General features: G+C 34.6%; 1 protein-coding gene and 2 non-coding genes across 3 annotated transcripts; 2 read left to right on the forward strand and 1 right to left on the reverse strand.

The window, feature by feature from the left end:
* The first annotated feature begins 10042 nt into the window (after positions 1-10042).
* On the forward strand, positions 10043-10149 carry LOC141626056 (small nucleolar RNA R71). The gene has a single exon (XR_012535786.1). It is a non-coding gene; the product is annotated as a small nucleolar RNA R71 (small nucleolar RNA).
* A 9111-nt stretch (positions 10150-19260) lies between these two features.
* Positions 19261-19333, reverse strand: TRNAF-GAA (transfer RNA phenylalanine (anticodon GAA)). Its single transcript has one exon. It is a non-coding gene; the product is annotated as a tRNA-Phe (tRNA).
* A 91-nt stretch (positions 19334-19424) lies between these two features.
* On the forward strand, positions 19425-27221 carry LOC141617351 (peroxisome biogenesis protein 22-like). The gene is made up of 9 exons (XM_074434539.1): positions 19425-19554; positions 20494-20724; positions 20809-20856; positions 21652-21708; positions 21795-21896; positions 25881-25946; positions 26126-26227; positions 26301-26433; positions 26871-27221. Exons 1-8 carry the CDS (start codon positions 19543-19545, stop codon positions 26430-26432), a joined length of 750 nt encoding a protein of 249 aa, XP_074290640.1. The 5' UTR covers positions 19425-19542; the 3' UTR covers position 26433; positions 26871-27221.
* The last annotated feature ends 204 nt before the right edge of the window (positions 27222-27425 follow it).

The raw sequence follows: 27425 nt of genomic DNA on the forward strand, positions 1-27425 counted from the left end.
AAGATTTCACAATAGAGAGAAGATAGAGAGAATTAGGTTTGATAATTTTTAGTCAAGGGTAAAGAAATGGAAAAATTGATGCAAAAGGTATTATAATAAGTAAAATATGTATTGCGAAAATAAATTGCGTTAAATAATAACGTGTAGGTTATACTGTAATTTTTACAAGCACATTATTAGATTTATACAAAAAATATATAACGAAGCAACGTATGAATATTCTAAATATGGACATCCATATAATATCAATCAATACTATATATTAATTCCAGAAACCAAGGGACTTCAATGTAATTAAAGAAATTTATACAAATTAAATATACTATATAGTTTTAAATCGATAGCATCGTGTGATGGATCTGATAAAGGGACCTCAATGTAAATATTATATAGTTTTGGTTAAAAGTATAATATAACGATGTCTTGATGAAGAATATTTATGGAAACTACATTAAATTAAAGTAATCTATAAAATACTATTAAAAGGCTAGCCTAAAAATGCCACATAGATAATGCCACATAAGATGAAAAAAAAGCCACATACACAATAACAATATGACTTGGCAAACTAATATGACATGCATTATCAATTTATTATTATATTGCATTAATTTAATTCACTTATTTTCTTTAAAAATCCATCCATATTCCATTAGTTTTAAATTTAATTAACTAAAAAAAACTATAATAAAAAAATACGCATTAACTATAAGTTAATAATTTCAAGATATTTCATATGGAGTAGTATTATATGTATTCGAAATAAAAAAACTGAATAAATAAGAAATTAAGAACGAAAAAGAATAAATGAAGTTAAAAAGAAAAAAATTGTATTGTCACTAATTCACTATTGTTTTTTTTTTTTTTGAAAGGCATTAATTCACTATTGTTATTACTAGAAAAAAACAATAATATACCATAACTTTGTTGTATATAGAAGATGTTTTACAGAACTAATTAATCAACAAATGAGTAGTAAAGATCATATAGAATATTTTCTTAGGAAAATATAAAATATTTGGAAAATAAATATTTATTTAATTTAAGTAATTTACATACAAATTTGTAAATACTTAACTGAAATTATAGACTAATATTATTTTAAAAGGGTAGTAATACCATGTATTTAGTTCATGAAATTATTTCACGTAAAAGATAAGGTTTTATAAAAAAACACAAATTGCGTTGTTTAGCAATATATTTAGTAAGTAAACTAAAATAATTATATTTATAATTTTGTGTTCGTGGTGAATTTAAACGAGACCTTCTCCATTCCACTTTTATTGTTTAATTATCCTTTAAAATTTATTCCAAATTAATTGTTTTTTCGAAATCTATACAATAATATAAAAAGCCTAGATTAAGTAGCTAATAGAAAGACACATGACCTAATACAAGTTATAGAATAAGATAAAAATGCTAGATTGATCAGTAGTTACAATTATATGTTAGATCAAAAATTAATAAAAAAATAAATTAAAAACAAAATACAAAAAGACAAAGTAGTAATCAATATATTATAATCATTTATCCTACGTAAACTTTCATCTTCCAAACTGATCGGAGCCATTTGGTGTTCACAATTAAGCATATGTGGTCGTTGGTCAATGGTCGATACAAAACACAATTTATACTTCACAAACAACTCTACAATTAGTAAAGAGGCAAGTAAAGGTCGGATCCCAAGGGACGGGTATTGAAATGAAGATTCTATTGTAACTAGCGGTGTCTAGGGGTGTCACAAATTGGGTTGATGTAGAAGGTTACTAAACTAAAATAGCAATGAAAATAAACTAACAAGCTAGGTAAATGAAATAAGGGTGTAAACAATTGATTAAAAGCACTAGGGTGTCATGGGTTCATAGGGGAATCATGGGATATGATCATACAAACATGTTCTCAAATTATAAGCAAGCAATTATTGTTGTGATGGATCGAGTTGGGTTATATCTTACAATCCTAGGAAAGTTTGGGTCCCGGAGCCGAATCTCTTGGATTGTACAACACCTACAAGTCGACTTAATCTTCCCTACTTAACACATGCATGGTCTAACAAGACTCGAGTTGGGTTATGTCTTACAAGTCAAGTTGAAAGGATAGAAGATGATAGTAAATGCAAGGATTCATAGGCTTAGCATTTCATCAAATATAACATGTGCATGTATTAAGATCAAAACAAGCAAGCAAATAAGATATGAAAGCATATTAATTTAAGCATGAATCATTCCCCATGTTGGTTTCCCCTAATCACCCATTAAACCCTAGCTAAGAGACTACTCACTCATTATCATATTGATCATGCTAGAAAGGTTGTCAATCATACTAACATAATAAAACATGATGAATAAATGAAAGTAATTAGCAATAATTAAAAAGGGATTAAGAGATTATACCTACTAATGATTCCAATAATAAAGCAAGAATAATAGAAGTACTTGAATCCTAGATTGAGAGGTTGTCAATCTCCCAATAATAACCCAAATAATCTTCAATTACCCAAAATAAAGTAAGAACAAGAGAGAGATTAAGGAACTAAAACTTGGATTAAAACTTGATTAATATTTGATTACAATATTGAAGAGAGATTTGATTGATATTAACTACACTAATTATTGATAAGAAGAACATGCTCCTCTAATTAGACTTAATGGGGTATTTATAGTGAAAATTAGGGAGGATGCATTAGGGTTAACTAAGGGCTAAACTAGTAATTACACTTTTTAAGTTGAGCAAGGAGCCTCCGGGATTGTCCGAGAGAAGGGCTTTTTCATTTCGTAGCTTGAAGAACGAAAGCGTGATGTCTTTGTGATCCGTGCGGGTCGGGAGTCGGGACGGCCGGATGGGATGGACAATCCGAGCGGATCAAGGAACAAGACGCTCGGACTGGGCATGGGCAATCCGAGCGGATTCCTGGTGAGGACGCTCGGATTGGCGAGGACGGACGGATTCTCTACAATCCGTTCGGATTGTAGTTCAGCAGCTTTCCTTCTTCTTTTTCTTCCCTTTTCTTCACGAATTCCTTGGGGATTTCCTTGGGGACTCAAGGATCCTTTTCTCAACAATGCTCTTCTACTATGCTATGTACAAAGGCCTTCTAGTCTTGTCTCTCCTTGATGCTTGGTCATTGAATATGATCAATTTAGCCTTGTTTTGCCATGAAAATGCAAGATTCTTACTCCTTTCCTACCAAGGGATCAAAATCTCAAAGAATATGCAAAACGAAGAACTAAAGATAAGAAATGACCCAAATAGGCACTAAAAAGCATAGAAACAATGGTAATTCGGGGGCTAAATATGCGCCAATTATGGTCGCATCAAATATCCCCAAACCGAACATTTGCTCGTCCCGAGTAAAGAGGTGACAAAGACTAGGACCAAAACTAACCTAACCTAATAATAATAGCCGATATGAGACAATTAGCGGGACTCACTCCGCCCCTTCAACTCACAACAAGACAACCATGAGGTAGGATGCCTTCTTGCAAGGCAAGGTGGGTCTTGCCAAAATGGCGACACATCCAAACTTTAAGCACACAAAATCACATAATGGATGCATCTACAAAAAGAATAGCCACTTTCCTCATCTAAGTGGCGGAAATTATCTACAAGGGAAGCAATTCAAGGGTACACAATCCTTCATAGATGCAATTTGTTCAAACTACTAAGCCTAGAAGGATACCAATAAATCACCTCCAAAATGTGTCAAGCTAGGGTACCTTTGTCCTCAATCGTTAAATGCTTTTGTCAAGAGTAGACTCCCTATGGTGTTAGAAACACTGGAGGATCGCGGAATTCCCCCTCTTGCCTAGACAAGAAGAAGGGTCGTCCCCTCTCTACCATGCACAAAAATGGATACGGTGGATAAAGGGATCGATAGTTTTTGAGTTTCATTTTGGGAGTTTGCTTTTGTTTTTGTTTTTCCCCCCAAATTTCTTTGGCATTTGACTTTTTGAGAACACTTTCTTGCCATTTCTTTTTGATTTTTGGCATTTCAGTACTTGACAACTTTTTGCATTTCTTTTTTGAACATTTTCAAAGTCACCCCAATTAGTAACGAGGGTGCCTTGTATTTGAAGTTTTAGGAGTTCTATTTTTGCTCCTCTTTTCATTTGATGCATTTTTGCAAACTTTCTTTCACTTTTCATTTCATTGAACTCAAATTGATTTCTTTTTGTTTTGTGCCCATTCCCTTTGATGACAAAAATGTATGGTAGAATATGGATGAATGATAGAAGTATGCATGGTTTCAAGGGTCACCTTGGAATAAACGGTAGCCAAGGAGTTATCACACCACAAGGTACTCTTGACTCGGCCTTAACCCATGGGTCAAAGGATACTAGCATGACACATCCTAGGGTGTTTTACAAGCATTCTAACAAGCAAAGTCTTAAGAATAAAAAGCATCTACTAGGGCCTATATACACTTGTCAAGCTTCCCAAATAGACGGTTTCGCAAAATTTTTCTAACATGCAAACTACATGCCATGATGCAACTAGCATATATACATCCTAATGCAAATGATTCTACCAACTAATATGCCATATAAACTAAATGCAATCCTAAGTTCACATTGTTTTACCGCATCAATCAAAATAAAGCCACATAGTCATTAACATAAAGAGGAGAAAGGAGATTGGAAAGATCATACCATGCGGTCTTCAATATCCTCATGTCTCGGATGTGGCGTAGTCAATCAAAGTGAACAAGGATGAAACAAACACAATATATACAAGACAATATATACAAAGGAAATGAACTTGTTTTTGGTTTTTTCAATTTTTCAAGTTTTTATGATTTTTGAAATTTTTCAATTTTTATGGTTTTTGAATAAAAGTTAAGTGTTAGAATTCCCATCCCCACACTAATATGGGCATTGTCCTCAATGGCCAAAATGATGGAAATTATGCAAAGAATGATGCATGATTTCTATACTAAATGCAATTCTACACTAAGCTATACTACATGATGCATGGTTTTTGTTATGACGGAGAGGATAATTTAAATTACCTCCCGTTGCGTATGCATTAACTTCCCCAAACCAAATAAGACACTATTGCTAATGTCAAAGCATGGGGGAGTTCATGCACATGCTATGCTATGCATGAGACTAGATTGTCATTTTGGATTTTACAAAAGTGGGAACAATAAAGAACACCTCAAAGGAACCGAGGTGTGAGTCCTTTGATGTTGCTAGGACTAAACCAACAATGATCAAAATGAAATAAAATACAAAGAGATATAGACAAACCGTGGGAGAGTAGGAGTCTCCAAGGCTAGTCTTCCATCATGCTACTATCATCACCACTTCCCTCATGAGAAGTGGTCACATTGCCACTTTCCTTGGCACTTTCTTCTTTGCTTTCTTCATCATCATCTTCCTCATCATTATCTTCACCATCTCCACTTGCTTCTTCCTCAATATTATCATCAATCTCCTCATCATTTCCAACAACCTCATTGTCTTCCACCACGTCCCTAGATGCACCCGGAAACAAGGCTTCTCTATCCGCCCAACTAGGCAAAGGACAAGATGGATCAAGGAGTCCTTGCCTAGCTAGATGTAGGAGGGGAGGATATTGAGCCAAATAAGCATTCTTCCGATCTTCATAAGCTTGCTTGTGCATGGCTTGCATTAGAAGAGTGACATAATCTTTCCCAATTTCAACTCCTTGTGGTTTGAACTCTTCATAATCATAGGGATAAGGTGGTATAACAATGGAAGAGGAGGGGGTTTCATGATCACCCTTTTGTTGTTGAATGATGTACTCGGCTTCTTCGGATAGGGGAAGTAAATAGTTGGTCCGGTGGACACTAAGACGGCAAATCTTTGCGGGTAAAGTGAATGATCGAGCCTCACTTGTAAGCCACCCATACTTGGTATCAAGGGAATTGTGAACAACCCACTTAAACTTGTTAATCAAGGTGGACATATCAATGAGATGGCCACCATCCTTAGCCTTGTACTTGCTATCCTTATTGAAATTAGGATCAAAGTGCTTGGCTAGGACCGTGACAAGGCCGCCATTAACAATTACGGTTTGACCCTTCTTCCCACTATCTATATGGAGCCATCTATCAACCAATAGCCTCAAAGAATTGTAAGGCTTGGTGTGAATTCTTCCAATATTCAAAGTTGATTCAAGGAGAATAAAATCGAGTCCCGTGAAATGATTGGTGTCTTTCCTAGCAATTATGGTATTTCCCACAACTTTGTGCCATATTCTTATGCCCGGATGATGGACCAAAAGAGCACGACAAGCTTTAAAATCTTCAAATTTCTTCCCGGAGATTGCCTCCCAAAGAGGCTCGGGATCATACTTCCCATATTGCTTATAGAATTTATGTTCATCGCTAAGACCCAAAATTGCACCCAATTAGGAAAGGAAATGCGTCTACTAGTGTTAGCTAGACGAAACTCAATATTTTCCCTATTCTCAACTTTTGTCACTTTTAAAGAACTTAAGAATTCCAAGACAAGGGAGGGGTATGTTACTTCCTCCATTTCAAACAATTTCTTTAAACCCATGGCATTGAAAAAAATTCTTGTTTGTTCAAGAATACCCAACTTCTCTAAAGCATCTTGGCATATGAATTTGGTGGATTGAATTTGTCTCATAGCAAACTTGACAAATGTATTTCTATGGGAGTCGGAAATGAATGTTACCTCCGGATAATGCAAGAGTTGATTAATTACCGGAGTAGAGGGCGATGCTTCCATAGGAATTTGTTGAGGTGGTTGCACTTCCAAGCTTGGTGTTGATACCACCATTGCCAAAGCTTTCTTCATTTGTAGAGCTTTTTGCCTTTGAGAGAGAGTTGTAGTCTTTGGTGCCTTTGTTGCCTTTGCCTTTGCTTTTGTTGCTCCCTTTGTTCTTGCCATTTGATGAGCTAACCAAGAAAAAGATCAAAAATCTTCAATTTGTAGAATGCACAAATCGATTTTGAAAGTGAAAGGCTTTGCCTTTATGAGAACAAAAATCAATTCAAAGGGGAAGATTTTGTTCTTGGTTTTGATTATTAATGAAGATGGAGTGATTGATTTGTTATTTGAAAGATGGTTTGATTTGATTTTGGTGAGTTTTGTTGAGGGTTTTTGTTTTTGAGATGGAGAGGATGAGGGTTTTGATGTTAGGGGTAGTGTTTATGAGTGAATGAATGAATGAATGAAGGTGGGGTGGGTATTTAAAGAACTCGACAATATTAGGACGCAGGGACAATCCGTGCGGATTAGGCGCAATCCGCTCGGATTCTTGACTTCAAATTTTCAAAAATCCCGCCTAGAGACGGGCGGATTCTCGGGAATCCGCTCGGATTCTCGCCGAGGTAAGACGGGCGGATTTCTTGCAGACGGACGGATTCTTGTCCGAGATTTTTCTTTGTTTTTTTCTTCACCGCAAGACGGGCGGATTGTCCATAAGACGGACGGATTATATGAGACGGGCGTCTTTCCAGGAATCCGCTCGGATTCTTCAACGATCAAGAATTTTGCGTTTTATTTCGGCCCAAGACGGGCGTCTTCTCAACAGGACGCTCGGATCCTCGTGAGACGGGCGGATTCTCGTGAATCCGCTCGGATTGGTCCTTGTGTACACGGATTCAGGTCCATCCGTGCACCAACGCATTCCCTTATCATTCTTTCTTTCTTTCTTTCAAATCTTGTGTTCTTCATTGTGGGGGCACTACTAAGGCATGAATGGCCTAGGCAATTGCCATCCCCACACTAAGGTAAAGCACTACACATCAATTAAAATCATTAGTCCCTCCCTCACTTCTCTCTTTTCATGACAATTATTTTGATCAAAGTAAAAATAAATCCAAAAATGACAAAAATGCAATGCAAAAATTAAATGTAAGTTAGGGAGTTAGAAATATTTACAAGTGGTGGTTTAGGGAGGACTCCACCAAACTCTCATTCTTGATGAGATGTCAAGGAGGCATGTTCAAGGTGTTGTTGATGTTGCTCAACACCTCGAAGAAGTAATTAAAAGTTTGTTCATTGTTATGGTAGAGGTCCTCAATAGACCGTGGCCCTTGTTGTTGATCATGATCGATGGCATGCCCAATGTAGGGATTAAAGATCCCTTCAAATTCGTCGTCCCAAAGACCACAAACTTCATTGAGTTGATCATTGAAAATCTCTTGCTTGGATGGAGACAACTCTCCCAATTTCTTCTTTTGGCCAATGAGGCCATCATCTTCTTCCTTGGTTGATTTTGATGAGCTTTGCAAGCTCTCCTTGTCACAATTCACTTGCTCTTTGAATGGAGCATCTTCAACTTTCTTCCTCCATTGGAGTTCCGATTTCTTCTTCTCATCTTTTCGGCTATAATGATCAATCATGAAACATGGTTCATGCAAACGAGGAGCTCTCATGGTCTTGTCAAGATTAAAAGTTATGCTTTCATCTCCCACTTCTAGAGTGAGCTCTCCATGCTTCACATCAATCACCGCACCCGCGGTGTGTAGGAAAGGTCTTCCTAAGATGATTGGAATGTTGGAATCTTCCTCCATATCAACAATGACAAAGTCCACCGGGATGAAAAACTTCCCAATTCGCACGGGGACATCTTCCCATATCCCTAATGGTATCTTCGTCGATCTATCGGCCATTTGAAGAGTGATATTGGTACATTTAAGCTCTCCCATTCCCAACCTTTTACTTACCGAGTACGGCATGACACTCACACTAGCCCCTAGATCACATAAGGCTTTGTTGATCGTTGTGTCGCCAATGGTACACGGTATTGAGAAGCTTCCCGGATCCTTTAACTTTGGAGGTGAACTCCCTTGAAGTATGGCACTACTCACCTTAGTGAAAGCGATAGTCTCAAGTTTCCGGATCGACTTCTTCTTTGTGAGGATATCTTTCATGTACTTTGCATAGGCCGGAACGTGATTGATTAATTCCGTGAAAGGAATTGAGACTTCTAAGTTCTTCACAATTTCCATGAACTTTCCAAGTTGATCATCAAATTTAGGCTTGGCTTGACGACTTGGAAAAGGAAGTCTAATCACAATGGGCTCCTTTTCTTTGGCTTTGTCTTCATTTTTCTTTGAACTTTCTTCTTTTGATGATTCCCCTTCTTTGGGGCCTTGCACCACAACTTCATTCTCACTAGCTCTCACAACTTCATCCTCAACTTGCTCCTTCGGTGCTTCATATCTTGTACCACTTCTCAAGTGAATGGCACTAACCGTTTCATGTCTAGGGGATTACTTTGAGGTGGTAATTGCCCCTTTTGTCTTTGTGAGCTCGAAGATGCTAGTTGGGTCAATTGTGTTTCCAACATCTTGGTGTGAGCTAGAATGTTGTTGATGGTGGTGTCTTTTGCTTGGCTATCTTTTTGCATTTGGGTGAAAAATTCTTGTTGATTCTTTTGCATTTGAAGGACCGCTTTTTGGACATCAAAACTTTGGTCATTGTGGTGATTGTATGGATTTTGATTTTGGTAACCTTGGTTTTGATTGAAAAAGGGTCTTTGGTTTTGATTTCTCATGGGTGGTGGAGTGTATGTTGTTTGAGGGTTTTGGACATTTTGGCTTTTGTATGAGAGATTTGGATGGAACTTGGTGTTTTCATTGTAAAAATTTGAATAAGGGGTACCGCTTTTGTAAGCTTGGAAAGCATTGACTTGCTCGGTTGTTCCCCTACATTCACTTGAGTCATGACCTAAGGTTCCACAATTCTCACATATCCCGCTTGGGATTGATGAGGATGCCGTCATGGCATTGACATGATGCTTTGATGATTTTGAACTTTCCTCAAGTCTAGCCATAGCTTGTTCAAACTTCAAGTTGATTGTGTCAATGTGAGCACTAAGTTGAGCACCCAATTGAGTAACGGTGTCCACTTCATACTTTCCTCTAGTAGCCTTGCGAGGCCTACTATATTGCGAATTATGGACCGCCATTTCCTCAATCTTGTTCCATGTTTGATTGTCATCAACTTCGGTGAACATTCCATTTGATCCCATATTGAGAATGTTCCTTGAATCTTCATATAAACCATTCCAAAATTGTTGCACTAAAAACCATTCGCTAAGTCCATGGTGAGGACATGAGCGACAAATACCTTTGAACCGCTCCCAAGCTTCATACAAAGATTCTTCATCCCTTTGCTTAAAACCCGTAATTTGAGCTCTTAGCATATTGGTCTTTTCCGGTGGGTAGAATTTTTGGTAGAAAGCTGGAGCTAGCTTCTTCCAAGAATCTATTCCAAGGGTGGCCTTATCAAGGCCCTTCAACCATTGTTTTGCGGTGCCGATTAACGAAAAAGGAAATAAGACCCATCTTATTTGGTCTTGAGTCACGCCCGTTTGAGAGATAGCTTCACAATAATCACAAAATGTTTCCATATGAGAATGAGGGTCCTCACTAGGCATTCCCCCGAATTGGCTCCTCTCAACTAGTTGGATGAAGGCGGACTTGGCAATAAAGTTTCCGGTAAGATGTTGTGGGGTAGGAGTACCATTTGGTAGATCCTCCTCGGTGGGTATAGAGTGTGACGAGAATTTAGGCATTGTAGGTGGATTTTGTGTGGTATTGTTTAATGGGTTTTCTTCTCCTTCTATTGCGAAAGGATTGACAAACTCACTAGTGGGTTGAACAACTTCACCAACACCTCCCAAATTCCTCCTAACAAGTCTCCTATTATTCGTCAAGGTTCTTTCGATTTCACGGTCAAAAGGTAACAAATCTCTTTGTAACCTTCTAGACATGCAAAATATCAAACAACTCAAAAACAATTAGAACAATCCTTGAGGAGTTTTACTTCCCCAAGGTGAAAAAGACACAACTAAAAACAATAAAAGAAATCTTAAATCAATTAAACACCGTCCCCAGCAACGGCGCCATTTTTGATCGGAGCCATTTGGTGTTCACAATTAAGCATATGTGGTCGTTGGTCAATGGTCGATACAAAACACAATTTATACTTCACAAACAACTCTACAATTAGTAAAGAGGCAAGTAAAGGTCGGATCCCAAGGGACGGGTATTGAAATGAAGATTCTATTGTAACTAGCGGTGTCTAGGGGTGTCACAAATTGGGTTGATGTAGAAGGTTACTAAACTAAAATAGCAATGAAAATAAACTAACAAGGTAAATGAAATAAGGGTGTAAACAATTGATTAAAAGCACTAGGGTGTCATGGGTTCATAGGGGAATCATGGGATATGATCATACAAACATGTTCTCAAATTATAAGCAAACAATTATTGTTGTGATGGATCGAGTTGGGTTATATCTTACAATCCTAGGAAAGTTTGGGTCCCGGAGCCGAATCTCTTGGATTGTACAACACCTACAAGTCGACTTAATCTTCCCTACTTAACACATGCATGGTCTAACAAGACTCGAGTTGGGTTATGTCTTACAAGTCAAGTTGAAAGGATAGAAGATGATAGTAAATGCAAGGATTCATAGGCTTAGCATTTCATCAAATATAACATGTGCATGTATTAAGATCAAAACAAGCAAGCAAATAAGATATGAAAGCATATTAATTTAAGCATGAATCATTCCCCATGTTGGTTTCCCCTAATCACCCATTAAACCCTAGCTAAGAGACTACTCACTCATTATCATATTGATCATGCTAGAAAGGTTGTCAATCATACTAACATAATAAAACATGATGAATAAATGAAAGTAATTAGCAATAATTAAAAAGGGATTAAGAGATTATACCTACTAATGATTCCAATAATAAAGCAAGAATAATAGAAGTACTTGAATCCTAGATTGAGAGGTTGTCAATCTCCCAATAATAACCCAAATAATCTTCAATTACCCAAAATAAAGTAAGAACAAGAGAGAGATTAAGGAACTAAAACTTGGATTAAAACTTGATTAATATTTGATTACAATATTGAAGAGAGATTTGATTGATATTAACTACACTAATTATTGATAAGAAGAACATGCTCCTCTAATTAGACTTAATGGGGTATTTATAGTGAAAATTAGGGAGGATGCATTAGGGTTAACTAAGGGCTAAACTAGTAATTACACTTTTTAAGTTGAGCAAGGAGCCTCCGGGATTGTCCGAGAGAAGGGCTTCTCCATTTCGTAGCTTGAAGAACGAAAGCGTCTTTGTCTTTGTGATCCGTGCTGGGCCGGGAGTCGGGACGGCCGGATCTGGGATGGACAATCCGAGCGGATCAAGGAACAAGACGCTCGGACTGGGCATGGGCAATCCGAGCGGATTCCTGGTGAGGACGCTCGGATTGGCGAGGACGGACGGATTCTCTACAATCCGTTCGGATTGTAGTTCAAAGACTTTCCTTCTTCTTTTTCTTCCCTTTTCTTCACGAATTCCTTGGGGATTTCCTTGGGGACTCAAGGATCCTTTTCTCAACAATGCTCTTCTACTATGCTATGTACAAAGGCCTTCTAGTCTTGTCTCTCCTTGATGCTTGGTCATTGAATATGATCAATTTAGCCTTGTTTTGCCATGAAAATGCAAGATTCTTACTCCTTTCCTACCAAGGGATCAAAATCTCAAAGAATATGCAAAACGAAGAACTAAAGATAAGAAATGACCCAAATAGGCACTAAAAAGCATAGAAACAATGGTAATTCGGGGGCTAAATATGCGCCAATTATGGTCGCATCACAAACATTACTCTATTTCATAATTACAATTTATTCCTCTTTAATACCAAACTTTTCATATTCCATAATTATGAAACCATCAACAAATTTTACCTATAAAATAAGATTAGTAGATGAGAATCTAGCTTACCTATTTGTTTTTATTTGATTGAACTTTTTTTTTTAAAAAAAATATCTTTCTTTTGTGGTGAAATGAACGAGAAATGAAGAGATACGAGAAAAATAGAAGAAAAGAGAATGTATAATTAACAAGCATTTATATCGTATTGTTCGTTTTTGGTGTTGTCCAATGTTGATGATGTCACTTGAGATTATTGATGATCGATGATCGAATATATATCACCATCCATTGTGGCGAAAGAATGTCCAACTTTGGTGAATGAAAGTCTAGCTTGACCAAATTGTACCCTTAACTTTTTTGTCTCACACATTCTTAAGAACAATGTAATGTTTTGAATTTTTTTTAATGTATTCATTAATTAATAATGTGTAGTTAATTTGTTGGGATTAACAACATATTACATATGTATTGAATAAAATTTATATTTTGCTCGTACTTTGACTATCAAATAGTAACGAATTTTTTTATTTTTGAATTTTTGAAGTGAGAATATTGCAGTAATGTCGATGTTTTTTTTTATCTCGATCTATTATATCCATCTCATTTAATTTTTAAATTTGATTAAATTTTACAACGGTTAAGTGAAAATGAGTGAAGAATAGTTTAGTTTTTCAATATAATTATTATTTTCAAACATAAAATATAACTATGGTTGATGTTACTTACTATTTTTATGATATCATCATTTTAATAAAGTTATAAACTAGAAAAAATATCATTTAAATGTCGAATAAATACAATATCATTCGGCTATAGATAACAAATAAGAATAATATAAACATGATGCAATAACAAATAAACAATAAAGAATGATGTAAGTATCAAGACACTATAAGAAAAAAAAAAAAAAAAAAAAAGATTACGTGAGCAAATAATTATTAATGACGAGCTAGAAAAGTCACGTGATTTTCACGGAAAATCTATACAATATTTTAAAAAGATAAAACTAAGCATTTCACTAAGTAATGTCTCCTCACGGAAAATCTATACAATATTTTAAAAAGATAAAACTAAGCATTTCACTAAGTAATGTCTCCTATCAAAAGTCATCTTGAATTGTGATGTGTCACATGCATATAATTAGTGAAAATAAAAATAAAATTTATGTTGTACAAAAGAATGTAAATGTCAATAAACTTTTTAGTTTCCTCTCATATTTATAGCTATTAATAATTAATAATTAATTTACTCTACTAATTTAACATCTAAATCCTTTCTTAGTTGATTTTTTGGCTTCCCTCTCCTCATTTATACTACCTATACACATTGTCTTATTTTTGTCTACAATTATCATCATTTGCATTACCACAATGTTTGGACTTCTCTACCTTCAACACTTTTGAGATTTTGAAGATTTTTCATCTTTAAGCTTCCACACTCAATTCAAAATTATTTGGTTCACATAAAATCCTAATTGAATTAATCATTTCAACTTGACTTTATAACAACTTTACGTAGCTACAATTTATTTTATATTCTTATTTAATTGCAGCTCATTCTACGTAATTAAATTAATGTTTATTTACATTTCATTATTATAGTTTGATTGACTTTTTATTTTTTGACAGGTACTCCATCCTTATATACTATGTAGTATTTATAATTACATATAGTAGTATACATCTCGATGAAGCCACATAAGACATTACACCCGCCAATTCTTGGAAGATTTTTTGTCAAAAGTTTGTGAATTCTACCCAGTTTATCTTCGTTGCACTAATGTTGCACGTAACACCTTTTTTCTCCTTAATTTTTTTTGTTAAGACTTCAATTAGTCACAAATCAAATAACTCAACGTGTGTAAAAGATTATACGAGTAAGTCAATAAGCTTAGACATTTTTGCCAATATAATTTAAGGAGATATTTTTAAGTTGTAGCTAATTATTTTTACAATGTATAAGAATGTTTATTTATTTATATTTTTGGTTGAACAAAGTGGAAGCGCCTATGTGACATATTGTATAGACTAAATATTTGTTATGTGTGTCATTCATAAGATGCATAACTAATTTTGCTCATTTTTACCAATAATTGTTCGAAATTCTAAAGTTATACTCTTTTACTTCACTCTCTTACTATTTTCCATAAATCTATTGTACGCAAAAATAATTTGTGACACAAATTTTTTGCTTATTTGGTGTTACAGGGCATTCTACATATTTTTAAAATATGACAGAAATTTTTTTAAAAGTATAAAATCCATTGAAATTGAGGGAATATAAAATCTCTATATATATATAAAAGAGAGTTTTTTCGAGCGATCTGAGAGCGTCCACATCATCAAAAATAAATTTAGGAAAGTATAATTTTTGATGTAAAAAATAAAGTGGAGAATCTTTTAATTATTATAATATGTATATTTTCTAAATTATATTCAAGTGATATTTCCAATTTTTATATCAACCTTTTACATTTCATTTGTCAAAAAAAAATCGTTAAAAAAATTATGAAAATAATATAATTAGCATTGTGGTAAAAAAATGCTATCATTAGAGTATAAATTTCATATTATTTGCACATATTAAAGATGGTGTACTTCTTAATATGAAAAGTTGTGTACTTTTTAGTATGTTTTGTCCCACATTGAAAAATAAGTAGTGTGGTGAACATACTACATATAAATAGTAGAATTGTCCCACATCAAAAGATTAGTATAAGGTGGGTGATTCTATAATTATAAATAGGAGGCATACTTGGAACTTAGGCATCAACCCAAAATCTTTTGAGTCTCTTAAGTATTGTTTTGGAGAGCTCTTAAAAGTTTATATCATTATATTTTCTACCTATAGATTTTATATGTCCCACATTGAAAATAATGTAGGTGTGGTAAATATACTACGTTTAAATAATATAATTAGAATTGTGTTAAAAAAAATCTATCATTAGAATATAGGTTCATATCATTTGCACATATTTTAATTATAATAAAAAAAATAAAAAATAAACGTATGAATATTAATAGATAATATAGTATTTGGTTATTATTAAATCGGGTTGGATGTCGAATTAGGTTCAAAAAATATGGTGTACTTTTAAATATGTTATTCGTCTCACATTGAAAAATAATGTAGGTGTGATAAATATATACTACGTATAAATAGTTGAATTGTCCCACATCATAAGATTATCATAAGGTGGGTGATCCCGTGATTACAAATATGATTTATTCTTGGAACTTAGGTATCACCCCAAATATATTGAATCTCTCAAAGTATACTTATTATATAAGAGACTTTAAACATAATCTTGAATTAAATGCTAAATTTTTAAAGTTGTAACATTTTTTTAGGTGGGAGAAAGATCGATAAAATGGTCAATATTATAACGAAAAATTTTCATGGTGCCCTCGAATTTTGTTAGATTACACATAATACCCCTAATTTTAAGTTTGTACATATATAATACCCTTGTGTTTACTTTTTTCATAACGCCGTTACTCCTATGAGTAACTAGATGAGTAATTGAGCATGCCATGCTATTTGTGTTTTGTTATTTAGGTATTAAATGTTAGTTTATTAAATAAAATATGGATTTAAGAATTAGATGATGAAGTGTTTGTGTAATAGATAACAAAAGAAAAAGGCGTCAAAAGTCATAGGAGCAATGACATTATGACGGAAGTTGTCAAATGGTAATATGGGAAAGAAAAAGGTGAACACAGGGGTACCATTTGTAGAAACTTAAAATTAGGGGTACCATGTGTAATCTATCAAAGTTCAAGGTTACCATGAGAAATTTCCAATATTATAATGATATAGTTAATTAAATTTTCATTTAAAAGAGAGAGATATCCGTACCAATAAAACAATAAAGGGGGTATTATTTTTTAATTGTTATTTTATTGTCACGCCATCAAACTTAACGTCTATTTAACAGCCTTTATATTAGGGTGTACCATGGAAAAAAAAATGGAACTTCAAGGATACCATAAGCAGATTCTTAAAAGTAGGGGTAACATGAAAAATCTGACAAAATTAAGGGGTACCACGGGAAATTTCCGTATCTCAATTATGATAAAAAAAAAATGAAGAAAAACAACGACAAATATTAATGGAGAGTACTTGATCATATTATTAAACTTAAATATAACTATTAGATATAATGAGTAACAATTAATCGTATTCGGTATTCGGGATCTGGTTGAATGTCGAACTAAGTGCAAAAAAGATGGTGTAATTCTGAGTATGTTATTTGTCCCACATTGTAAAACAATGCAGGTTTGATGATATACTACGTATAAATAGTAGAATTGTCCCACATCAGAAAAATAATCCAAGTTTGGTGAATATATTACTTATAAATAGTAGAATTGTCTCACATCGAAAGATTAGTATAAGGTGGGGTGATTATATGATTATAAATAAGAGTTAACCCACGTATTTATTAATCTTTTATTTTATTTTGAAAGAAATATTTTAATAATATGTAAACAAATCATTAGACATAGAATGTAAACATTAAACCCTTATGTTTTTTTTTTGCATTATAAATAAGTTAATTACCCCGTTGCAACGCACGGGCATTCAAACTAGTTGTTGTAATATACAAGTATATCCATTATTAGGTACTGAAAATTTAGTTCGTACTTGCAACACATACACAATAATTTTAAAATGTTACCTTAAGCAACTTTTTTTTTTTATCAAATATGCAATTATTTTCACTATCCATCTATAATTACAGGTGTAAAAACTCTAATTCATTTAATCAATAAAGTGAAATTAAACTAACACTTAAATATTTGTTGGTTAAGAAAAATATTTGTATTGCATAATCTTTAAGCCGATTAAAACAATAAATTATTAACGATCCCGTGATTTTCACGGGCTCTAAAACTAGTTAAATTTAGAAAACACAATAATATAGTGATTTTCCTTAAAATTAACATGCCCCACTTATGGAATTAATTAGTATCATTATAGAATTATAAATTAAATTAAATGTAGTAAAAGTAATAGTAGCAGTAACGAGATTAATAAAATTAACGGTATTAATGTGGGATTAGTGATAGTTATAATAATGACAGCGGGAGTAGTGAAGGTAACAACGAATGTAGTGAAAGTAACGGTGGTAACAATGAGAAAAAGTATGAACAATTAAATAACCAATCGACTCAAGAAAATATTTTATTTATTTAAATATAAGTCGGATAAAATTAACGGGAATAATTAATTTAACAAAAAAAATAGAGGAATTACTAAAAGAAACAATAGTAACCACGGGAGTAGTGAACGTAATGATATTAACAAAGAATGTTTTAATCTCATTACAGACGGCACATATCCGTCTATAACTAAAGACGAGCCAAATACAATACCACATTCCTAATAGGACAAACAACAAGTGGGGTGATGGGGGACACAAATGTCACCACTTTCAAGCTATTTGACTACAAGGTATGCACGAGCGGGATCAGTAGCATGGAAAAGAGCGACATGTCACCCAGTTGTATATGGCAGCAATAGCTAGCAAAGCAACTAATTTAACTTCTACAGTATGAGGTAGCTAAAGACTGTTTGCTATCAATGTTAGTTTCCCACGGAGGGTGAGTCAGGGCCTAAGATCAGGCCGGGGAGTGCAATAGAGAACTTGAGATCCGATGCGAACGGGAAGAGCACTCGACGAAAGGAGGACAGACTAAGCAAGTACGAGAAATTGGCCCTGCTCCGCTTTCTGCGTCTTTAGCTATAGACGGATATATCCGTCTATAGCAAGACTAGCTGATAATATTAATAGTGGGGTAGTGAACGTGTCTCATAATTTGAAAATAAATTTTACATTTAATCATAATAACAAAAAACGCCATAGAAAAATATATTACTAATAGTAAACGTGTGAGTTAAACAACTCCAACATAGTTTATTTCATTGAAAATAAAATTTAACGGTAAATAGAGGTAGCCCGGGCGAAGCCGGGCACCAAGCCTAGTTATACTATAATATTTCATAACAATTAACGAATTAAATACTTGCTCTATACTCGAATAATCATTCATAATTGAAAATTTTGAGAGGGTTTGAAGGAAGTCAAAGATTTCACAATAGAGAGAAGATAGAGAGAATTAGGTTTAATAATTTTTAGTCAAGGGTAAAGAAATGAAGAAATTGATGCATAAGGTATTATAATAAGTAAAATGTGTCAAATAAATTACGTTAAATAATAACGTGTAGGTTATATTGTAATTTTTACAAGCACATTATAAGATTTATACAAAAAAAATATATAACGAAGCAACGTATTTATAAGTTTTATTCATATTCATGAAAAAATCTGAGAAGATAGAGAGAATTAGGTTTGATAATTTTTAGTCAAGGGTAAAGAAATGAAGAAATTGATGCATAAGGTATTATAATAAGTAAAATGTGTCAAATAAATTACGTTAAATAATAACGTGTAGGTTATATTGTAATTTTTACAAGCACATTATAAGATTTATACAAAAAAAATATATAACGAAGCAACGTATTTATAAGTTTTATTCATATTCATGAAAAAATCTAAAAGGATTTTAAAAATTGCGGTGCGGTGAGCGTGGATCGAACACACGACCTTCAGATCTTCAGTCTGACGCTCTCCCAACTGAGCTATCCCCGCAATGGTATTTTCAATCATTTATTAATATATATAGACAGACAAACGTTATACAAGAAGATGACGTTATACAAGAAGATGAGACGGAATCGCACGAAAGTTGGTTAGACGCTTGCGAAATAGCATCAATCCTAAAATTGCAACAAAAATGTCACTCAAACCCTAGAAATTTCCATCCCTAAATTCCCAGAAACTTTATTTTTCAAATCAATATGCTGAATCAGGTGATTTTCTGTAATCTCATCTTATTTTATCCGTTAATTTAAGATTTGTCTGTCATTTTTTTCTTTGTAAATTTGCTTGAATTATTTGGCTGTTATTAAATGTATTCAAATTATGAACTCAGATTGTACTAATTGTGAACTGAGATTAATACAGAATGTGAACATCTTCAAGTATTTACTCCGCATCTGTCTATATCATTCATTACTAAGCTTTACTTTGATCCGTATTACTTGCACTTTCGATATCGACGCTTTGCAATCCGCTTTGTTGACATATTGACATCTTAAGCATGTGCGGTCTTAGCTACGGCCTTTTTTTTATTTTTTTTTTATTTTTTTTTTACCGTTGTTTTCGAAATGCAGTTGCACCTGAATGAATCTTTAAATTGGCTATGGCAATATGACAGTTTGTTTAGTAGATACAGTTTAGTCACTTTAGCACAATTCGAAATCAGTGACTCAAATTTCAAGAGTGAAGGGGCATATGGTTATACTTCTCTTGTTACTTTTGTGATGAGATGTCATTTGGTTGTGTGCATTTCCGTGTTGCTCATTTTGTACGTATTTCATCTTAAATGATTTTGGAGGCTTGGCGTGAGATTGGCAAAGAATGAAGCAGAAGTTGTCACAATACAATAGCTAGGTTTTTGTTTCTAACCATACTATTGAAAAGAATAGCGAGTATGTGAGCTGTGTAATTTTTGTGATTGGGTGAGATCGTGCGCATGATGTTTGAGTTGACGTGTATGCAAGGTTTTTGTGGCTTGCAGTCTCTCGATTATCGATTCTCTCTTCTTATTTGTTAGCTGAGCTGATGGTACGGAAATGCATGTACTGTTGATGTTAATCGGTGTCTCGGTGATAACGTATTGTTGTTTGACTATATTTATGAATGAATGTTTTTTAAATATAGGAAATCTAATATAGAGTATATGGTAGGATATAATTTCTGTTGGGGCAATCGCTGGACTTGCAATTGCTCTTGTTTTTACATGGAGAATACTTCGAAGTGCACCACAAAGAACGCAACCTAAGAGGCAGCCTAATGTAGCTAGTAGTTCTAGAGTCACTTCACAGCCAAATGCTACTGTGGTATCTTCTGGTGCTTCTGTGTCGCTTGAGGATTCCAGGGCACAAAATGTGGTTGATGACTTCTTCCAGCCCATTAAGGTGTGTCAAAAGGTTCACCTTCTTCCCATGTTCCCTGTGACTATAGTACTATACTGTTCTGAAAAGTTGTCTCTATTGTTTCAGCCCACATTAGCGCAAATTGTGAGGCAGAAATTGTGTGAAGGAAGGAAGGTAAATATTTCTTCAATGTTCTGCCAATGTACAGAATATTTTCGTTATTTTTTTACCTACCTATTTGTCTATCATGCTCTATTGCGTGAACTCTCTTTGTGATGCTTTTGTCTTGACATGACATTGTCTCGATAGAGCTAATACTATTGGTCTGAAATTCATTAAAAACCTGAAAATTTTACTATAGGTCTGGAAATCACTAAAAAATGGGAAAATGTAGTGTTAGTTTTTCTCCCTTAAAAATTTGGAGACTTAAATGGAAGGTATGAAAGCTGTGAACGGAATTTGCACGAAGCCAATCAATGAAAGTACAGATCTATTGTAAGACAAGTCAAAAAGTGGAAAAAAATAAATTACAAAACAAACCAATAACAAAGTCTAAACAGGAAATAAACCCCGAGTAGCAGACACTACCTCCACAAGCATGGGTTGCTGGAGTTTGATTTTGTTCCAGGAATTGGATTCGAATACTAACGTAAAGATACAGTGACGCTGTTACTAGTGTCATATTTAGGATATCGAATGGGATTGGGATGCTTTATTTATTAGCGAGATCAAAGTAAGGAAGTAACGGGGTTCCATTTTTGGCCTCAAATTGAAGTGTTCGTAGTCCATAATCATTTTGCATGTTAAGTAGTGAATGCGGATGCTTGGCATAGAACAAAGCCTCTGATTGACATTTCACTAAACACCCACTTTTGACATGATATTCCAAATTTCCAACTACCAAAGGATTATCTGTTTCAGAAACATCTTTTTTATTGTTTTAAGTAATCATCTCTGTCTTCTGTGTAGTTGACATGCCGCTTGATTGGTGTCATCCTTGAGGAAACAAGTCCAGAGGAACTTCAGGTGCAATGTTTTTATCTCTTCGTTTCCAGTTGCCTGGTTACAAAATTGCTATTGACTGGTAGCTAACTTGTACTTTGTTTATGCAGAAGAAAGCCACAGTTAGATCTTCTGTGTTAGAAGTGTTATTGGAGATTACAAAATATTGTGACCTCTATTTCATGGAGAGTGTTCTTGATGATGAAAGCGAAGTATGTAAGAAGCTTGCTCCAACCAGAATCAGTATCTTGACTTAAATCATTTTATTTCTTTGACATGGATTCTTTCCTTATATATTTTTTGGTTGTTCATTCAAGTTTATGCACTTGTTCACTTTCCATGGATCTGATTAAAGTTAGACACTAAGATACAAGCCTTAAGGATGAGCTGTGATAAGTGCAGGAGAACATACTTTTTAGCTTGTTTTCTCAATCATACAAGAAGATGGAACGAAAATCTTTAGTTATCTTAAGCTCACTATATTTTCAGATTAGGAATGGCGTTAACTGGAAGAGATTCCCCTTACTCTTGGGTATTCAGAAATCTTAACATATACAAAATGAGTCAAATCTCAGTTGGCCTGCTGGCTGCTTAGTCGCGGTAGGGGGACCAGGGATGAAGAGAAGAGAAAGTAGAGATTAGAGTCCTGAAATTTCTACGCTCAAACCGTTTCAATGTTATTTCCAGATGGAATTTGTTGATTCCTCTACACTATCCCATTGTCTGGTGACCAGATATGTTGTATAATAAGTTATAGCTCCTCTTGCCAATAAGTGGATCTCTGTGCCATTCTGCCCTTCCGAACTTTCTAACGATGACATCATGTTAGGCTTGTAGCTCTTATGAACTTACAACTTCACTACTTAGTCTATCCTACAATACTTTTAGTTCCTTGGGCGTTTACCACTTGGATAGATCAATTGAAGTTTTAATTAATAGAGAGAATAGTCTAGCAAGATTTAGTCGTTTTTTCCTGGTTAGAAATGTTGAACTTGAGGGGTTTGGTTATTCTCGTTGTTATGGTAATCAAGTAATCTCTATAGGTGAAAGAATCTCCTAAAGTGGTAAAACATACAAGTTTTTAGGATTTCCCTTGTCTCATGTTAACACCATGTGATCCAAAATGCTCGAATGCTCAATCAATGAGGTCGCTCCAGAATGCTTGTTTTCCCTCATTGTTTCAGGGAATGCATGGCTTGTTATTTTTTTTACATCTTTAGTAGTATGAAGGAGAGTTTGATAGATAGTTTATGCATTAGAACCTTTTAGCTTTCTTATTTTGGGACTCTTATGAACTTCTATTCTATGGTTTACCCACAGGTGTTTGTGGTTTCGCTCTGGGTTTCTAAGGCACCTCACATGTGAAGGAGGAGTGTTAAGAACTCATATAGTGTGGTTTACCACTTGTGAGTGTCCCATATAGATTATTGACAAAATGAGGAGGGAGTTCAATACTATTTAAACAATTGAGTTCATCTTTGGCTTAGGAAGTGGGCTCTCTCTCCTATTTATGGGTGTGGCCCAACCTTTTATGACTTTAACTGCGATTACGTGTTTGGTGTCGACAGTATATCAGTGAGGTACCCTATGCTTTAGCATATTTACATCAAGGTACCTCGAGGTTTGGGGATTGAATTGCAGTAACCGAGTATTTGTGGTTAAATTATGCTTTGATTTTCAAGTATGCTAAGGTTGGTGATAAATGAATTTAATTATGTAGGTTACCTATTTGTTGTTATTCATGATAGAACCTATAGACCTAATTAACAAATTAACAATATGAGAAGTGGCGATTATTTGCTGTAAGACGATGTCAGCGGGGCGGGTACAAGTGGGTACCGCCCCGCACCCGCCCCAGTTAGGGCGGGGATGGGTAGAGCTTTGGCGGGTGATGGGGCGGGTGCGGTTACGAAAATTGTACCCGCCATGGGTAATGGGGCGGGGATGGATTTCGCATCTTACCCACCTAATACCCGCCTACCCGCCAATCATTAAAAAAATTAGTAGGATTATGATAATTTTATAAATCGTATTTAGTTATAATTAAGATATAATGATAATAATCCCTTCAAAAAAAAAGATATAATGATAATAATAGCTATTTTATAAAGTTTTTTACTAATTTATTTGGTTAATAATTAAAATTATAAAGATAAAATCAAAAAAAATGAAAATTAATGTGATTAAACCAACTGTTACGAAAAAATTTATCGAATAAAATTATGGTCTAGCGGGTTAATGGGTAAGCGGGGCGGGTACAGTTTTATATTTTTACCCGTTGGGGCGGGGATGGTTTTGGAAATTTGTACCCGCCACGGGTGGTGGGGCGGGGATGGGTACAAGTTTTTCTTGGTGGGTACGGGTACGGGGGAGCCTATATCCACCACCGCCCCGCCCCAATGACATCCCTTGACAGTAAGAGTTTTGATAGCATCATTGAATAGCTATATACAGTATGAGTTATGATTCCTTATGAATGAAATTTTTCAGCGAAGAAACAAGTAACCTTAAGATTAATTTAGTAATCATTCTTAACAGAAATTTTAAAGTTTGTAAAATCATCAAATCTAGATTTTCAAATGTGAAATAGGGTGAAGTTGTCATTTCTTATCTTAAGGTTTTGAGGTGTTTGATATGGTATGCATCTGTGTTACTCAGACACGCCGACACGTGTCGGACACGGCTATTTGGGGTGAATTTTCCTGTTTTGTGGTCTAAATTGAAGTGTCATGTCGGACACCGACACGTGTTTGACACGCGACACGGTAGTTAAGTGAAGTGTCGGAGTAACATAGCTTATACATGATGATTACTTGTTTATCATACTTGTGCTGAATAACTTTGAAATCAATGATAACATTTTATTTCAGTGATTATGAAAAGCCAATGTTTCAATTAGTCAGAATTCAGGTTACCTTTTTTGTACTTGTTAGTTGTCAGTTATCACTTCTCACAACCTTTCATGAAGGTATCTTCGAGGAAAGTTTCTCAATTAAAGGATATAGATCTACTTACTGGTTTCATCTGTTGCTTGTATGTTGTTTCAACTTTCAAGTGTATTATCACTTTGAGATTACTTTTCATCCAAAGGTTATGTCATCGTCCTACTCAAACAAAGAATCGCCGTATGATTGATTTCTTATACATGCTTGGTCGTAAAATTAATCAGCTTGTTTACTTTTGTGAATGTCGTCTGATCTGATCTAGATGTTTAGTTTCATACTTTCAAGGCCGCGAAAGTGGCAATTAAAACCCTTAAGTTTAATCAATGGTGCAATCAAGCCCCCTAACTTTCATATGTAGCAATTAACCCCCTTAAGTCTAACTAAAGGTGAAGTTTAACCCCCTACCAATTTCTCCTCAAAATCTCACGAGAAAATCAACTATACTCTATACACTCTTGATTTTTATACGTATAATTTAAGTGCACAATTATATTATACAGTAACTATTCAAATACCTAAATTACATCAAAGGAAATCTAAACGTCTTCCTTCATCTCCTTCAATGTAATCAATTTGTTTATTGTTTTTCTCAAGGTAATTAATTTGTAGTTACTTTCTTACTCTTACTTTGAAATCTAAGTGAAGCTATGGATTTTTCTTTTATAAATTTGCATTTTTTTATCCTATACTTTTATTGAGATTGTAGCTACATAATCAAGCTCATGAAAATATTTGGTGCCTTTTAGAGAGAAAGGATGAAGATAAAGATGTAGTACTTGCAGGAAAAATCGTGTTTTTTTACCTTCGTTACGAGAGAAAAGACGACTTATTTTATTGGTGTTGATGAAAGTTGTCATGTATATGACTGAGAGTAAGGACTAAGGAGTGATAAATAGTATTGTATAATTTAATTGTATATAGAAATTATACGTATAAAACCAAGAGTGTATAGAGCAGTAGTTCATTTTCTCATGAGATTTTGAGGAGAAATAGGGAGGGGGTTGAATTTCATCTTTAGTTAGACTTAAGGGGGCTAATTGCTACATATAAAAGCTAGGGGGCTTGATTGCACCATTGATTAAACTTAGGGGTTTTAATTGCCACTTTCGCGAAAGGCCGCCAAGGCTGATATCATTTCCCGTTAATTGTGATTCTATATGTTTTTGATTCATTTTGCTCTTCTATTATCTGGAGTTACGCTGGAAATGATGATATTTGTGTAGTTCTCAAAATCCTCTGATTAATTTGCAGAAAAGAGTTCTTTTGGCTCTTGAAGAAGCAGGAATATTTACATCCGGAGGTTTAATTAAAGACAAGGTAAATGAATCCTTGAACTAACTAGTTATCACATTAATTATATTGTTTTGTACACTCGCTGGTTCTGTTTAATTAAAGACAACACAAAAGAATCCTTGAAAAGACAAGGTTAAATTACTTACTAACTTACTAGCAGGAATGCTAAGCATTTTAATTCAGCCATCATCACACACTTGCAGGTTCTGTTTTGTAGCACAGAAATTGGGTGTACGTCATTTGTTCGGCAATTAGAGCCAGATTGGCATATTGATACAAATCCTGAAATAATTTCTCAGTTAGCGGTAAATCTATTTCCATAGTCTTGATTTGGCATCATATTGTTCTTGGCTCATGATCTCATTCTGCCTTGTCCAGAGGTTCATTAAATATCAGCTTCACATTTCCACAAGTAGACCCGAACGAATTGCACCCAATGTGTTCAGCTCCACATCCCTGGAACATTTCTTTGGATGCACGCGATTAGTAACAAGTTCAGACACTCTATAAGGTGGTCCTCGTGCTCCTCTTTTCTACAATTTTCATAGAGCAGATAACTTATGTTTACCTTCCTATCATAGTTTAAAATAGCAACCTTTGGGTGCACTTGTGACAATGTCAACGCACCTTAGGTGTACCTTTTGCATAAGGCCCTGCTAACGACGAGTCAACGTGCACTATTAATCTATTATGTAGTTTCCATATTTTTTGCTCTAGTTTTTTTTCCTTCTATATCCTTCTCTTTGCTCCATTTAATCTTTTTCAAATTGAAAACAAATTTTATTGCTGCGCAAAGTTGTACATTCCGTTGTTTGCAAAGACTCTGTGCCTTGTGAACATGAGGTGTGTGCCATCACCTCAGGCCTTGAACCTCATCACCATAGTCTTCCTCATCTTGTCGTGTTTTGCGCCTTATAAAACTAAAAGCTTTCTGTGTCTCATTTGCAGGTTGGTAGGGCACATTCAGAAATCATGGTGGTTGATTAGGTTTTCTTGTAATTTGTTGGTTTCATTTTTCAATGTCCATGATAATCATGTGTGCCAAATAGATGCTCGTGGAATTCGCTCTTTGTGAGGAGGTGCTGCCATGGATCAGTCGCACACGAGTACAGGAGACTGCTGTCTGCAATTTCTGATATTGCATGTTGTCGAATCATTGTAGAAGTGTATGAGAACAGTGGATTTCTGTAGAAATGAATATTATGTTTTGACTTAATCTTTGTGTCATAACAACTCGTTGTAATAAAATCAGACGCTGTATTAATGTGAAACAAAGCACTATTGAACTTCGAAACAAAACTTGGCTTTGTCTATACAATAGAGTTTACTTCTCGCGTCCGATTTGGTTTTGGTACAGGCGTACGGCCAATTTGAAGCCCGGTTATTAGTTCAGGGTGTTATTGTTAGTCATGTTTCATTTTGTGTGTGGATATTTAGAGGCGTTTGGTTTGAGAAGGGTTATTAGCTTCTATTGACATCCATTATTAAACACAAAAAGGTTCA

Source organism: Silene latifolia, chromosome X, assembly GCF_048544455.1.
Source record: "Silene latifolia isolate original U9 population chromosome X, ASM4854445v1, whole genome shotgun sequence".
Taxonomy (NCBI): Eukaryota; Viridiplantae; Streptophyta; class Magnoliopsida; order Caryophyllales; family Caryophyllaceae; genus Silene; species Silene latifolia.